Source organism: Anabrus simplex, chromosome 13, assembly GCF_040414725.1.
Source record: "Anabrus simplex isolate iqAnaSimp1 chromosome 13, ASM4041472v1, whole genome shotgun sequence".
NCBI classification, from domain to species: domain Eukaryota; kingdom Metazoa; phylum Arthropoda; class Insecta; order Orthoptera; family Tettigoniidae; genus Anabrus; species Anabrus simplex.
In genome coordinates, this window is record NC_090277.1 from 64,393,164 (window position 1) to 64,410,575 (window position 17,412).

General features: G+C 37.9%; 1 protein-coding gene and 1 long non-coding RNA gene across 2 annotated transcripts in view; one reads left to right on the forward strand and one right to left on the reverse strand.

Annotated features, from left to right (window-relative positions):
* Positions 1 to 17,412, reverse strand: part of LOC137502926 (uncharacterized) — a 49,126-nt gene that overhangs the window by 21,930 nt on the left and 9,784 nt on the right. The window lies entirely within an intron of this gene.
* LOC137502918 (uncharacterized) lies at positions 11,945 to 17,383 on the forward strand. The gene is made up of 6 exons (XM_068230118.1): positions 11,945 to 12,069; positions 12,169 to 12,300; positions 16,228 to 16,439; positions 16,529 to 16,623; positions 16,725 to 16,914; positions 17,006 to 17,383. The coding sequence occupies exons 1-6, from the start codon at positions 12,000 to 12,002 to the stop codon at positions 17,216 to 17,218; spliced, it is 912 nt and encodes a 303-aa protein (XP_068086219.1). The 5' UTR covers positions 11,945 to 11,999; the 3' UTR covers positions 17,219 to 17,383.

Sequence of the window (17,412 nt, forward strand, 5' to 3'; positions counted from 1 at the left end):
CTTTATACCCAATTCAAAAGGCAAACTCAAAATCTGTTATTAGGCGAATCACCCGAAATTTAATTCCGCATGTGGGCAAGCCTAAAGCACTTTTCACTGACCACGGATCGCAGTTCACATCTGCAGAATTTCGTGAAGCCATGGAACAACTTGGGATTAAACACATATTAAACTCGATCCGATACCCATCTAGTAACCCGGCAGAGAGAGTGATGCAAGAATTATCTAAATTCTGCAGAATATTTTGTGGAAATGCACACTGGCTTTGGATCGATGTTTTACCCATTATGATGGAATGTTTGAACAATACAGTACACGAGGCTACGTCACAGATTCCTGTTACTCTTCACTTCGACCGACAACCGCATCGACCTTGGGACGATATTGTCCAATGCCCTGGTAATCTGAAGCCTACGCTGGAAGAAAACATTCGGAAAGCCGCCACTTCATTGCGCGAGCAAGCTGAGCGGAGACAACGCAGAGTGAAGGATAAAAAGTTTTGCCGACCTCTCAAACTCAATGAATATGTTCTTTTGAAAAAGCCAGCTACGTCAGAAACAACCAGCAAATATTACGCCAAATTTGCACCACTTTTTATCGGTCCTTATAAAATTATAAAAGTTTATGGGAATAACGCTTACAGAATCCAGAGTCTAGATAAAAATTATGAAGGTATTCATAACGCCCAGAATTTAAAGAGTTATTATTCTTCTAAACCTGTAGATGGTCGTCATATCAATCTCATAATAGAAGAAGAAATACCGCGAGATATAGATGAGGATCCAACCTACCGCCATGCTTCAACCCAAGTAAATTTACAAGACGAGGTCTGTGAAGAATGCCGTGAATTGCAAGAGAAGGTAATGGATCAACTACGACGGCTTGGTGCTGCACTCGAGGCAGACAACGCGAGGCTTCGTGCTGGAACGGAACCCTAAATTGAGGTGACACATGATTACCACCTAAGTTTTCAGGGAACATGTTAATTGGAGATTTCCTGTAATAATGATTCCATTTTCAGATCAAATCATTATTTAACGAAGGGAGAAATATGTCCCCTTCAAAAGTGGTCATAATTTATTAAAAAGAAAATGATTTATTTCATCAGCGTGTTGGAACATTGTTTTAATCGGCAAGAGGGTGAGACTCTGTATTTCGTGCTAGTGCGAGCCAGTCACTTCGCGAACCGGTTTTTCCCGACCTACAGAGAGAACGAGGAAGCAGGGTGGAATTCCTGTTATGTGGCCTTCAGACACATGTGTGCGTACCACGTGACCCGGCGAGCAGCCTGATCTCAATCGATTAATAAATGGAAAGTCAAGTGACGTAAAACTGGAGCAGCCAATAAAAATGACAATCTTCACAGGAATTCAACAAATCCACCAATTAAATGTAATTAAGAGACACACCTATGTCTTGATATAGGAAATTAATGGTAATTCCAGAGGAAATTTTGTAGAGGGTTTTATAATTCTGAACGCTGAATTTGAGCATTACTCTGACTGCAGCAACGGAAGAGAATGGACGTCGTTTGCTTCATCGGAAGACTTTACCTTAGAGTAGGCATCGAGGACTGTATAAACAGCAATTCAGACACTCGAAAAATTAGCTACGATTTATTTAGGGTTGTCCTAAGATAAGTGTCTTCATCCAAATTATAAAGCATCGTGAGTGAATCCTGGGCTATTTCTAAGACTTTTGTTAGTTTCAGCTTTCTACAAGAACTTGGAAGAAGAAAGGTCCTTAGTTCGAGTTACTGCAAGATGGTTATCCAGTTCCGCGAAGAATACTGCAAGTTCCTGTATATCTTCAGCTTCTCCATAAATCACTAAACATGTAAGGCATCGGACATGGGCGAGACTTCGTTCGATGGAAGGTGATGTGACCACGTGCTAGATCTTCAGCCAGAATCCAGTTCACACCAGCCACATGAGCATTCTTTAAGAATTCAATTTCTTTCTATCTTTGTAAAACGTTTGTAAGCGTAGCCTTATTTTATTCACTTAGATTTCTATTAGTTTTGCAGTAGTTTGACTTTTCATTCTTCTTTCTTTGGTGAGAGGTAGTTAGTGCTCTGGAATGAGTGTGTATTTGTTCTATTAGTTAGAAATGAGTGTGTGTCATCGAGAGAGACCTCAACTGTCCTAAGAATTTAGAAGGCAGGAGAGATAAAAATAATTGAACCCCGCGTTAAATTTGATCAGTTTGAAATAATTGGGAAAATTAATTGAGACAAATTAGGACAGTGTTCTTGTGTTTTTCTTAGTGTAGAATTTCATTCTACGATTGTACGTCATGTTTGTGGGTTCGAGTTTGTTTAGAGTCATCCGAATAACTTCATACGACAGCTTTGCGAATGAGATTATGCACGGTCAGGAATATAATAATAATAATAATAATAATAATAATAATAATAATAATGAGTAAAAATAATTAAAGCTAATTACGGGCTAAAATTGTTTAATAAGGTCATGGGTTTAGTGTTAGTTATTCTTGGAAAGTGTTATCGTGTGCTCACTTTATGTAAAGTAAGCCTGGGACATGGCAATTCTCCGGACGGAGTATCGACGATTTATATGTATGTTTTCTGCGCTATTAATTTGAGTATGACTTGCAGATGGGCATTGTATTTGAGTAATTTATGCATCCATTAGAGTCAAATTTTGGGAAGAAATGTGTCACTGGACATGATTTCTTCGAGCTTCAGTGCGGAATAATTGAGAGCCACGACATTATGATGAATAAAAATAAATACCGCAACTCATGTACCGTAAGCGCGTATTCTAATATTTTGACCTGTGTTATAGTTATTCTACTAGCTTAATTGGGATGATTTCTATTTAAAATATTCCTTGAACATCGTTGTATAGTTAATTTCTTCGTATAAGTGATAACCTTAATTCTATCACATTCTGAATTGATACCGGAGATGTGCGTGATAGTGTCATCTAGAGAATGGTTTACCTAATTTGCAGTAAATCCTAAATTTAATAATAATGGGTTAGTGTTCGTGTAAATAATATTATAATAATGCCGTGTACCCATGTGTGAATGTGTGATGTGAGATTTGATCCTATTCTGTGTTTTTGAATGTTTCTTGTACGATTTTGTGACGATATTCTCCATTATGTGCGTCAAATTTTTGACCGGCTTGTATTATTTCGCGTGTCCGTAATCGGATCAATTTTGAATCTTTAGAAGATTTTATTGTAATTTAAGATAGATTAGGGCCTAATTCACTAAGTTAAAGTGAATAAGAGAAGGCAACGTCCGTGGACTGATGTCACGAGATTTAATTATTAGTTATTGTACAGTCATTTTCTGCATAAAATTGAGCAAAAGTTAGGATGATATAAGTTCAAGTAAAGATTTATTACAAGAAGTTTAATCAATTAATAATGATAAAAATGAAGTAATTATTATTGGGAAAGTCTAAGGAAGACGTGCTAACCATAAATTGATGAATTAAATAATTTTTAATAATTTAAATAAGGAAGAGGAAATAATCATTTTCTTGGAAATAAGCTAAATCCAAGAGGGAATATTTTAATTTAAACAATTTGATCATCATTATAGGAGAATGATATCAGATATTATTTTGTTTTTCTATCAATTTTACAGTAAATTAATGATTCCTATATTTATTATTACAGAAAGAAACAGTCGTTGAATTTAATTTTGAGCGAGATCCCTCATGAATGATAGCACGAGGAGAAGATATTTTCAAGAATCAAACCCAGATTTTGTGGATTTAATTGTTTTCTTTAAAGGAGTGTCAGTTTTAATAAATGTGTAAACCTATTTTTGTCTCCTTTCATTTGTCGCTAGTCCTTCATCTATCCCTGCCTTTAAAATTTTCTGCACAGCCGATAGCGAACGGTCCACCACTGAGACCCTCGCTCTCCGGCGAGCTGAGCCCGGCATAAAGGGGGCAATACTAAGGCCGTACCTTAATTAAGGCCACAGCTGCTTCCTTCTGAGACCCATTCCATCGTTGCCATCAATCGGTGCTATATAAAACTCATAGCCAAAAAAATGACACATCGTTATGAAGCCCATAACATGATTATAATTGTTCATAAAGGTGGAAAACAAGTATATTCATGTTCTCTGTTCTAATTCAAAATATGCCAAACATGCATGTTTCAGGCTCCATTTGTCTTAATTGCATTCATAATGACTTTTGTAAATTCCTGCCGTAGAGTTGTATAATCGAACATTTTATTTAAACTTCATGGGACATTTTTTATTATTATTAATATTATAAGGAGCATTAAGCATATCTGCTAAATGGGAAGTGAAAAACTGTGGCGTTATTTTTCAGAACAATGAAAGTTTCAAACGTGTGGTTTACTGTCCTCATAGTCTGTTCCTTTATATGAGCTCATAATTTCTGTAGAATTGTGTGATAATGATCAAATACTCAAGTGGAATTGTCATGTGATATTGTCTGGATGAATTTTATAAAGAAGTCTTAGTTTTGGTTTAAGCATCCATTTCTAGCAAAGGTATTTTCACTTAAAATTTTGTATTTTGGAAACAATTTCTCATCAGAACACAGGAAATATTTTATGATCTCTCTCCTCTCTTATTTGCAATTTGTATGTACATCTTCCTCAACAGAAATGTGTACTGGTACCGTATGTATTCAGTGTGCAAGTAACTAAATTAGTATTTGTGAATTTTGTGATGTTGGTAACTCATTTGATGTGATGGTAACAATTGTGCAAACTTTCCTTACCGTAGTTCTCCCGCTGTGAGTGGAGGCAGTAGAATAATACCCACGGCATCGCCTGCCTGATGTAAGAGGCAACTATAAAGGGTGCCATGGGGGCTCCGAGCTTGGGTAGGCATCCGTGCAGCCCTTAGGTGAACCCTGGCATTGCTTCCACTTGTGCCAGGCTCCTCACTTTCATCTACCAAAATCCCATCTACCTCGGTCACCACCTGTTCTTTTCTGACCCCGACTATTACGTATGGAAGCCTAGAGAGTCTTATTTTCACGCCCTTCATGGCCCTGGTCTTTCTTAGGCCAATACCTCCATTTTTTCGTAGTGTCGACCCCCTTCGATTTCTTCTCTCCGATTACTAATATATAGAGGATTGTTGCCTGGTTGTACTTCCTCTTGAAATAATAATCACCACCACCACTACTCTTATCGTAGTCGGTGCGATAAAACTGAATAGGATGTTAAAAATTAAATAACTGGAAAGGAGGTTCAACCTATTCAATACTCAAAGGAAAGAAACGTAGCAATCACATTTCTATTTAAATGGGACCGGTTTCGACCTTAGTCTAGGTCATCATCAGCCATGAAAACATATAAAATGTTTATGAATGTTGGAGGTCAGTTCCACACTCTGTTAGGCACAAAGACACGACACCACATTCTGTCCTGCATAAAGTCACAACACTACTAATCAACATACGAAGATCAAAAAGGCTTGAATTCGCAGACGAACAGATCTGTAGTAGAAAGCCGCCAGCACCCGGTGACCAGCGCGGCACACTCAAGGTCACGCGCTGCGGCCAAACACCAAAGTAGAGTGGAGAACGTTTCGAAGGTCCAGAACCTGTCACGGCTGCGGGAAGCCAATTACGTATATAAAATATACGACGACAATTAGTACAACTGAATGAGCACCCGTACTCCAGATAAGTTCTTGGTAAACAGTTGACTTGAAAAAAAAACTGAATAAGACATAAATGATCGGAAATTGCATTCTTTATAACTTTTGTTATGTAGTTCTTTTCAATAGGACCAATCATCCAGGGTGAATAAAATTATTTATAGCCTACATTGTAGTGGCATATTCCCAGACATAAAATACCAATTTTCAATGAATTCTGTTCAGCCATTTTCTTGTGACAGAAATTATGAAAATTTAACACCCGGATAGTACGAGTCCCTGTGATTAGTACACCTAGGTAAGGAACACCATAGGTTTGCGTTGCCTGTAAATGGCGCCGCAATGTGAGAAACGCCATGGGTGTGTGTTACGTGTGCGCATTACATTACCTGTGAGTAGTACCATCCGCGAGTCTACGCTACTTTTGATTAGTATCGCAACATGACAAATACCGTGGTTCTACTTTCCCAGCGATAAATACCATTATGAGGGGCTGATGACCTCGTTTTTGGACCCCTTTAGATTACAAGCGTCATCGATTCAGGATTGTGCTTTAGAAGCAGTCCCTTGGTCAGTAATACTACTGCTCAACGCTAGTTGCTGGGAATGTGGGGCATTACAGGTCGGATCCACTGATTGTTCTAAATTCATATCCATCCATTCATTCTTCGTCATTGTGTTTTGAACCCTGGTCAGTAGATGATTTTGGACTTTGAAATTGTTATTATATTTATCTCATTTCATACCATTAGGGGCCGATGACCTAGATGTTAGGTCCCTTTAAACAACAAGCATCATCATCTTTGGCAAGGAGATTTGTGGTGAAGGCGAGATGTTTGGTGGCCTTGACATATACTAGGAACTGTCCCATCATTCGCCTTACTGCAGGCAAAAGGAAAACCATTCTCAGGACAGCCAGTGGTAGGGAAACAGCCTCTTTCTGTGTCTCAAATGCAGAGGTGTAAAGCCATGGCCACCCTTCCTCTATTCGGTTGGCCGGTCAGAGTACAGTGCTGTCAGACCACGGATTAGCCTACTCTGCAACCACTGACACAGATTTCTGCCTTTGATATACAGTAGGTACAAATGGCACCGTATTTGAAGTGAATTTCCACCGCCTTTGACTGGCATTTTGATTAGGTCACAGCAAAGCCCCTTGCACACGGTAATGTTGCGGAAGGTAGCAGCATGTTGTTCATAATACTGTACATAAATTAGCGACCAATTCCTTGAACGTAGATCTTAATGGGTTGAGCTATTTTGTGACGTGGCATGCAATTGTTTTGTGCTTGATCAGCTGCCATATTATTGTACGTAGATCCTGATGCTACATATTTGTTTCAATTTATTTTAACTCCTCCCTTGCGGATGGACTGAAAGGAAGCATTATTTGTACTTCCTGCATGTTGTAAGAGGGGAACAATCACAGAATCTGTAATCGCTTTCTTGTCTTTTAAGCCCATAAACATATTCATGATTCTATCCTTTTCCATGTAACAGAGAAATTTAGATATATCTTACTGTCACATGAAATAGAACATTTTTAAGTACTATAAATACAAGGAATGCATACAATTTTGTAGCTTGACATGGTTTATTATCTAAATGCAGATGACTGATTGAATGATATGCTGTGTTTTGATGCAATATGTAGGAACAGAGTATATGCTATCATGTCTTGGTTTCTTCAAACACTACTCTGCCAGAGACTTGCCATCCTCTAGCAGATACAAAAGAAGTACAAATCTCAATATTCCTCAGTGTGTGGCCCTACATGCCTCATTTGACAGACTGAAAGATGTATCATATAGTAAGTTTCTTGAGATAATACAAATGGTGTTGCCATAAGCTTTTGACGTGTCAGTGCAACGTTAGACTCCAAAAAGAGAGAAAAGTATTTATTATGTTGTAACTTGGCAGTTCCAGTCTTTCTTTCATAAATGAATGATTTTGTGTTGTATTGTATTGTTTTCTGGCTGATGAATATTAATTCATGATTAACACTACTGAATGTAACTTAATGAAATTATGATATACTATGATCACAAAAAATTTGTGGCAATTTCTACACAATTTTTATACCTGTAATACTGTGGATAGTAGGTAGAATATAGCTCCATAAATCAAAAGATCATGTTTAATTTCAATTTACCTTTGAATCCTACAAACTCCCTCCTTAGCATATGAGTTTCCTTTAATCGTTTTGGTTCCTGTGTATAGCTTTCTTTCTTACATTGTAAGGTAATGGGACCAGTAGATGACACTTTAAGGGAAATTTCAGACACAAATATTCATATTGAATTTCATGTAGGGTGAACTATTAAATTTATTATTGATTTGTTTAATTCAGTAATCCCTTTACATAAAAATATAATGAAAGTAATAAATGGATTCTTTCCCAACTATAAAATCGAACAAGAAAAACAGGTATGACAAGTCACCAGTAGATGGCATCTGTCTTTAGCCATTGCGCCAGTAGTTGACACATCATGACACCAGTTGTTGACAGTTTGTTTATAAAAAGTTACTAACCCACAAACTTTTCATTATTCATATATAGAAAACTTTAAATAAAGGGAATACAAAGCAATACTGAAACAAGGTTATATCATTGAACCAGATATCTTAAAATGTGCGATATTTATTAATTTCTGATATTCGATAGTGTCCTCTGGTAGTGTACAATTTGGGGCTTGAAATCACTTCCTTTATATCTTCCTTATCATACCAACACACATCGTCAGATTTTGGCCACTTACATGCATTAATTCCTGCCACGGCCATTACTTTGATATATGCCCGATTTGTATCTAACTTCTAAATAATTCCAAAATAATATTCACCCTCATTATCACATATCACATAAGCTCCCTTACGTAAATTCGTTGGGGCACTTGTCAAAACACGTTCTTCTGATTCACAGTCATTTTCTGGAATTTCAGTCAACTTAAGCCCCTTCTTGGCTTTTTTCATTTCTAATTCAGCACATTTTTTCTTTATAGTTGCTCTTTCTCCTTTTTATCTCTCTGCTTCATCTTTTGCTTTTTGCTTCCTTTCCTGGAATAACTGACAATCTTTTGATACCACAACACTTGGAATTTTTTCTTTCTTTCTTTTTGGTGTTGTTGAAGGTAGTTCTTTAGGGTAAAATAACGCTCGTTTGAAGGGAGAAGGGACATTGCTTGTGGAACATTCTGCACCAGTAGCATTGGTATGATGATACATATTGTCCTCAAGTGAAGGTTGCAGTGTTGGAGTGATTGAAATATTTTCAGTTGGATATAGATTCTGTGTTGATGTTGAGGGGATGGGCTGAAGATCTGATGATGATCCTTGAGTTGGTGACTGAGTTGTGGAAGGAGAAACCTCTGACAATGACAGTTCATTTTGAGGTATATGTGCTGTGTTTTCCTTTGCAACTGCCAGAATAGTAACTTGATTCATGACAGTAGGTATGGGATCAAGCACTGGTATGTCCTTATAGATTACTAATGGGCTGTTCATCATGGGAGGTGAGTAGACTTCAACAATTTCCACCAACTTCCTCCACAATAAAAATAAGTTTCTGTCCTCTTCTTTAATGACTTCTATCCAGCTGCCACAGTTTTTTTCTGCTTGAAGTATTCAATTTTACTTCCACCAATTTGTTTTTCCATTACTTCTATGGCTACTTGGTATTCATGCCACATGCTGCTGGGTTGCTGAAACACTCAGACTTCTTCCTTCCCTTCAGTGGAAGGAATCTTAGAAAACTCAATGGCGTTTGGATGCTTTGGATGCGTATGCTTAATTCCTGGTGCCTCTTCATGAATGATGTGTACCAGGATTTGCTAGGTTTACCATCAGTAAACGGATTGTCATGCTTTAATTCGTGCACTAATCGTTGCACGCTCACTAAGCGTTCGGTTTTTTGTTATTGGGAAACCAACTTTTCCCATTTTCACTATCCAGTCATTCTTCATTTAGAACACTTGGTGGGTCCATTTTTCTTCTGAAAGGCGTTTGTTCACTCTTGCATTTTTTTTGCAAATGTTCATCAATGTTACACGTGGAACACAAAATCAAGTAGCTGCAGTGGTATATGGTGTGTCCTTCTTAACTGCTTCGATGGCATTTTGCATTGACTCCAAGGAGTATTTAAAAAGTGATCCTTTCCCCCTGACAGGCATGATAAGATAGATACAGGACTCTGAAATTAATAACAAAAGCAATGTTTAGCTCAGAGCATAACCTGCAAATTGAACATACCTTCAACAAACTGTAGCAACTGAGCTATAACATTACTTTATCAGAAATGTATATATGGAATGCACTTAAACACACATGTACCTAAATTTGATAATGTTTAACAAATTCTGTTAATTCCGACTGAAGTTAAATAGATCAAAACAGGCCATACCCTCTGTCCTAAGTGTGCGTATAACCGTGTCATGATTTATAGGCGTACATAGACTGCTACTTATCATTAATGTAATATTCCATCACCTTTAAGTTTTCCTTTCCTTCCTACAATATAATTTACCAATTAGAGATTGATATGAACTACTGTATTCACCAGAATTTGCTATCACATTGAAGTATACACATTCAGGCTGTCATGTCAACTACTAGACCCATGAGGTCTTGTGGACGGGTTGAGAAGATGGCATACCCTGCCAACTACTAGTCCACTAGCTATATTAGGGACCAATAGATGACACTAACAATATATTTCTTCAGTCGTAGTTATAACTTCCGAATATGCTAATATTACACTCCCCAAAGAATGTATTTGGTAAAAATGAATCAAATGACCAAGGTACAACAAAACCCTGCCCAGCAACATATCTGTATTGTTACTTCCTCGTTAACACTAACTTTAAGCAGACGCCATTTTTACATCTAATGCTCATACGGCTCTTTATAAAACCTCCTTGGAAATACGGAGAAGGTACTAATATATTTCACTTTATTTCATATGCTGCACTCTGGAATCATAGAAGGGAATTATTGATTGAAAATGATTATAACTTCCCTTACAAGCTTAAGAATTGGTTTAACATCTGCAAGTGCCATCTACTGGTCCACTGTCATCTACTGGTCCTTTTACCTTATTTATATTTCATTTTCTGCATAATACTATTGACTATTGAGGTTGGCTCAGTGTGTGTTAAAGGGGACCGAGGTACGAGGTGATGTTAGTGTCTATTTCTGCCGTAGTTCATAATCAGAGATAATTATTGCCAATCCCACTCACCTTCTGGTCACTTCCTCCCTCCCTCCCTTTGCAAGTTAGCTTCTTTTTTCCTCAGCAGAAAAAAGCAGCACAGGTCAGTCCAGTTAATCCCTTCCTGCATGGCTTTGTTAATTAGTAAAAATAAAATTATAATAAGCAGCACAGGCTGGTAAGCTTTTCTCCAGCAAGAAAAAAAAGAAAAATAGAAATAATAATAATAATAATAATAATAATAAAGCACAGGCCAACCTTTAGGTGTATCATTGTTCAGAATGAAGTATTCCAAAAAAAAGGTAAGAGAGAGAAAAAGAAAGATATGAAAGAAAAGAAATGAATATATTTAAGAGGAGGGGGGGGGGGTGAGAACCTGGGTACCCGACGCGACCCGTGCTAAACGATTTAAATCGCCCGCCCGGTAATTTTAGTTTTCCCTACGACTACTACGAGCGCTAACATGCAATTCCCGGTAGTCTTTGCGGCAGCCGCTGTGTACAGAAGTTAAAAATAACGTTGAGTGTCGACTCTTACTTATTCTCTTTGGTACCATATCTTGTGTCGACTTCGATACGGTTTGTAGACTTAACCTTTGTGTATTCCTGTTGACTTACGGTATATGTGCATGTAGCATATGTCTGTGTGTGTATTCTTACAGTGTAGTTTCGGTTTAGTCCGAAAAGTAATAGGAAATTTCAAGAAGGGAGTTGAATTTTCTACACCAGGTAAACGCCGGAAGCGTGAACATCCAGTGACCGGCATAGACAGTTTTTCTAAGGAAGCGATAGCAAGGTTTATTTATGATAAATTACATAAAGGTAAGGTGACTTCATAAGGAATCTATTGCAACATTATTTATAGAAATTGGCACGCAGGTCAGATAAGCTCCCAGAAATGTTTTGTGCATGTATTGTCATGCAGCTCTTTTGAGTCCCTTGTAACTCTCTTTTTTCTTCCCACAGGAGAAGTCGTAACTGTAAGAAAGGTTTTCGACCACATGAAAGCAAATTATGACACTTATTTGTACAAAGGCTCCGAAACATCATTAAGAAGAATTTTGAAGGCCATGGGGTTTGTGTGGAGTAAAGGTGATCCCTATGCGTATGTTAGAGAAAATGAAGACATTTGTTTTAAGAGATCCTGTTTTCTGAGGGAATACATGCGTAATAAGGACAGTGAGAAACCAAAACCTGTTGTTTTCTTGGATGAGACTTGGATTTTTATGAATGGTGAATATATATGTTATATATTACATTTTATATAAAAAATCTTGGAATAATTTATCTTCATCAGGAGTTTTTGGTTTCAATTGTGCATTTCTCTTTCAGGGTCACCCACATACTCCTGGAAGAAACCACACAAATCTGGACATGATGTTCAAGGAGTAATTCGTCGACCTGTGTCTGAGGGAGGAAGACTGGTTATTGTTCATGCTGGAACGAAAGATGGCTTTGTACCTGGTATGTTCTTACTTTATTTTACTTCATTTTATTATAGTGAGGTGATCTCTCTTTACATAGTTATGAGGGTATTTAGGGTTTGTAGTACGGATGTAGGGGGGGGGGCGACACATAAGTCTCTGATAAGACCCCAACTTAAGTACAGTGTGTATGAGACCCTCACTAGGATTACTTGATTTGGGAACTGGAAAAGTTCAAAAGACAGAAGCATGATTTGTTGTGGGTGATTTCTGACAAAAGAGTAGCGTTACAAAAATTTTGTCGGGTTTGGGCTGGGAAGACTTGGGTGAAAGGAGACGAGTTGCTGGACTAAGTGGTATGTTCCGAGCTGTCGGTGGATAGGTGGTGTGGAATGACATTGGTAGACGAATACGTTTCAGTGGTATTTTAAAAGTAGGTAAGATCACAGTACAGTGATAAAGTTGAGGATGAAAAGTGGGGCAAATATTTGTTTTTTTAAGAAGGGAGTTAGGGATTGGAGTAATTTACCAAGGGAGATGTTCAATAAATTTCCAAATTCTTCGCAATTATTGAAGAAAATACTAGGCCTATCCCTGAAACTACATCTTCCACCTGGGCGACTGTCCTAAGTGCAGATCAGTGGTGACTGATTGATTGAAATTGACTGGCACTAGATCGGAAGTGGCATTACAACCTACCGCTCATTGAGCTCTGTACGTGGTTTTTGATTTTGACTTCTCCACTGTTAAGGGATCCCTTGGTTAATAAAAAGACTTGCAGGTATTCACTTTAGGCCAATGATTAACCTTAGAGAGGTACTTCAATCAAAACTTACTCAGTGTATTTTCATATAATATTACTGGATATTTGCATCAGTAAATTACTTGTATTGTAGGCCTATTTATTATGTTTATTCTGCATTCGACAATCTCCACCTGAATCAGTGCTTGATACCTGACTGTTAAACACCTTCCAAGCTTCTTATTTCTTACTGCCTGATATAGGTTCAGTGTTCGCAGCAATTACATTTGTTCTAAGGTATTGAAATGGGTGTTTATACTTATATCTTTAATGCAAGTGATCGTGGACTTCTAATCCAGATATAGGCCTACTAATGGAGATACATTCATGAGAGATGTTACGATAAAGTAGTGTAAGTAGTAATTCATTGACTTCATCATCAGGTGACTTTGCTACATAGTAGTTGGTTTCACTTAAAATCAGACAGCTTTTTGCATCATTCAACAGAAATCACATTTTTTATCAATTAACCTTTACACTGCTACGCCCGAGATATCTCGGGCGCGGTAATGCATCACGTCCTTGCTGCGCCCGTGATATCTCGTCGGTAACTTTAGCTAAAGTTCTGAACAGGAAATATATACCTTTGGAGTTTACTTTGTTTTTCAAACTTGAGAGGCAGCAAGCTAGATCTTTTAGCAGTATAATGGGCCATCAGTCAAAACGGAGACTGCATTTTAACGCTATCTACGGTCAAATATCTGAAATAATGCACTCAGCTCAGCGCGCAACCTAGGTTGGCAGTCCCGCAAAGCACCTGTATCCAGGGTTTGCAAAAATGGCTTCAAGTAGCGGACGGCGCGTTCTTTCCGAGTTCGAACTTATAGAAGCTGTGAATACCCTTGAATCGGAAGATGAGTACTCAGATATCAGTGATTTGGGTAGTGATTACAGTTCTAGTGACAGTGATGACAGTGATAGTGTTGAGCCTCAAGTACCAGCTCCACAAACCAGGAAAAGAATTCGTTCCGAACCTGATTTATTTCAATGGCGCATGGGTAATATGTTTAGTCCTGTAATACACACTTTTGATGACAGTTCATCGGGTATACCATTCGGTGTGATTCATGATGAACCAGCGGTTTTAGATGTATTTCAGTGCTTCTTTTCACGAGAAATCATGGAGCATATAGCAGTAGAAACAAACAAGTACTTTGTATTTGTTACGCAAACAATTCCACCGTCTCCAAGTTCAAGGCTACAGAAATGGAGGGAAACCACACCTGAAGAACTGTACGTCTTTTTCGCCGTGACAATGCTTATGGCAAGAATGAAGAAACTTACAATTCTTGAATACTGGTCAACTGATCCTCTAATAATGACACCGCAGTTCTCGGATTTCATGTCTAGAGACAGGTATCTCTTATTATTGCGGTTGTTACATTTCAATGACAACAACAGTCAGCCTGAAGGTGACCGGCTGTATAAAATAAAACCTGTAATTGACCATCTCAGAAACAAGTTCAGAGACACGTTCACCCCGTTTGAAAACATTTGCATTGATGAAAGTTTGACGCTTTTCAAAGGCAGGCTTTCATTCATTCAGTTTATCCCATCTAAGAGACACAGATTTGGAATAAAGACATTTGTTATCTGCGATTGTGAGACCGGTTACGTGTTGGATTTTATTGTTTACACAGGGTCAACTACTGAAATAATTCCTGAACGTGAATTTGGGGTATCAGGTGCAGTTGTCTTGACGCTAATTGAAAGGTACTTGCAGAAAGGACATACGCTGTGGATAGATAACTGGTATTCAGGTCCACAACTGTACGATCACCTACACAAAAACAAAACCAACACATGTGGTACCGTCAGGAGAAACAGGAGGGGTATGCCGAAATTTACTACAAAATTGAAGAAAGGACAAACTGAATCAAAAGCGACAGATAACATGATTGCCATCAGGTGGTTCGATCGTAGGGAAGTTTGTATGCTGACCACGCGACATACAGACAAAATGATACCTACAGGGAAGACGGACAGACAGACAAGACTGCCTGTAGAGAAACCCCATTGCGTTGTTGAGTATAATAAGTATATGGGTCCTGTTGACAGGTCAGACATGATGATCAGTTCTATAGAATGTGTGCGGAAGTCAATGAAATGGTACCGAAAGTTCTTTTTCCACCAGCTGGACATCACTGTTCTAAATTCTCATGCCCTCTTCAATGTCAAAACAGGACAGAACATATCACTAGCAGATTTCCAACTACAGCTTATAAGGGAACTCATCCAGAAGTACCATGTATCTAGACAAACCAGTAAAAGAGGACGTCCTACATCTGGTGACCAACCACTCAGACTAACGGAGAGACATTTCCCATCCCCTGTACAGCCTACTCCAAAGAAGAAATTCCCTACAAGATGCGGCCATGTCTGCTCCAACACAACAACTGGGGAAAAGAAGAGGCGAGAAACCCGGTACATGTGCATCAAATGTGACGTGGCCCTCTGTGTTCACCCCTGCTTCGAAATATACCACACATTAGTGAAGTTTTGAAGACGGTACATTGGAGTGTCTGTTGTAAATTATGAAACAATTTGGTGTAAATTAGGTGAGTTGATATTTTAGAACTTGGTGTTTTCACTACATTTCTTATTTTGGCCAACCCTGGCTTAAATTGAATTTTTGTTACATTACTGTAATAGTGAAATGTTCCTTGATTACTTTTTATTATGAAATAATTAGTCATAACCGATCTATTCAAGGCGATGACCAGTGAGTACTTTGACTATTATGGACAACCCTGATTTGAAAAAATAGCTAAAATGTCTCACATTCGTAACTGTTGAAAGAGTGTTGTCTAATTTGGTGAGAATTTAGCGCTTGTGCAAATGGAATATAGAATTTTTTATAGGAAAGTGTATTTTTGGCTCACATGGACAACCCTGATTTTTTGTGTTGTTAATTTTTGTAAAAGAAAAGTAAAAATGAAATCTGTTCTGGAATTATTTGCCAGTTCATGTGAAATATCTTGCACAATTTTCATATTTTTCATGTATTGTGAGGCATTTTATTTTTAAAAAATAATTCAGCGCCGAGGGTTCGGATAGTCGCTCACAATATTAGCAGCGAAAAGGTTAATAGGCCTATCTCACATTTTTAGGGAATAATTTTTTTTAGAAGAAATAACTTCATACTAAAACTTAAAATTCTTACAGGTGCTGATTTGATATTTGCTACAAACTTGAAGAGAAATCAGGATTACCATGGTGCTATGAACAGCGAGAAATTTCAAATGTGGGTGAAAACGCAATTAATCGTAGGATTAAGAAATATAGGACCCTGTGTTATTGTAATGGATAATGCACCATATCACTGTAAGCTTGCTGAGCATCAACCAACAACAAAATGGAAGAAGGATCAATTAGTGGTAATTATACTTCATTGAATATTTCCTTCTACTGAATGATGTTGAATGATGTTACAGAAATTAATTTTTATTTTTCCTTTAATTTACAGTCATGGTTAAGGCAGAATGGAGTTTCTCCGCCAGAAAATGCTACAAAAGATGAGCTGCAAAGGTTGTGTAATATGAATCGAAGTCACTCAAAGAGGTACAGAAGCACGTAAACATAAGTTTAGATAATGTTGTTTACACTCACGTATTTGACTTTCATGTATGCATAACAATATTTCTCTGTTTCTTTAAAACCAGGTACATTGTTGACGAGATGCTGCACAGTGAAGGCCATACTGTCTTACGACTTCCTCCATACCACTCATTTTTCAATGCCATCGAATTTGTATGGTCTGTGGCAAAACAGTATTATAAAAAAACAGTGGCTTCAAGACCTGGTCACGGATTGGACAGAGCTATAGCTGTGTGGAAAGAATCTCTTGATCAGGTAGGCCAAGTGGAAATGTTATTTATTGGATATAGGCAAGTGGAGTTTATAATATACTTGTCAGGTTGTGATACTTCAATATATCTTATAGGTGACAGCAGAGATGTGGAGAAATGAAGTGAAACACACTGAGAAGAAGATTGTCGAGTTCTACAATAATGAGGCGAGAGGTCTTCCTGAAGTGGAGGAACTAGTCATTCATCATGGAAGCAGTGAATCAGAGGAGGAAGATGAAGAAGAAGATGAAGAAGAAGAAGAAGAAAAAGAAAGAAGAGAAGCCGAGGAGTTAGCTGTACCATTGTAAGAGCCATTCCATGAGATTAAGAATGTTATAACTTTGCTGGGAAATAATGCATTTCTGATTGCCCCGTCCTTTCAGATATAACGAAGTTACATTTCAAAATTGTGGGAATTGTGTATCTACAAGTTACAGGGCGGTACAGATGTGCAGGTGGGGATCAGTGTCCAATCGGAGTGAAATTATCTAGAACTGCTGTG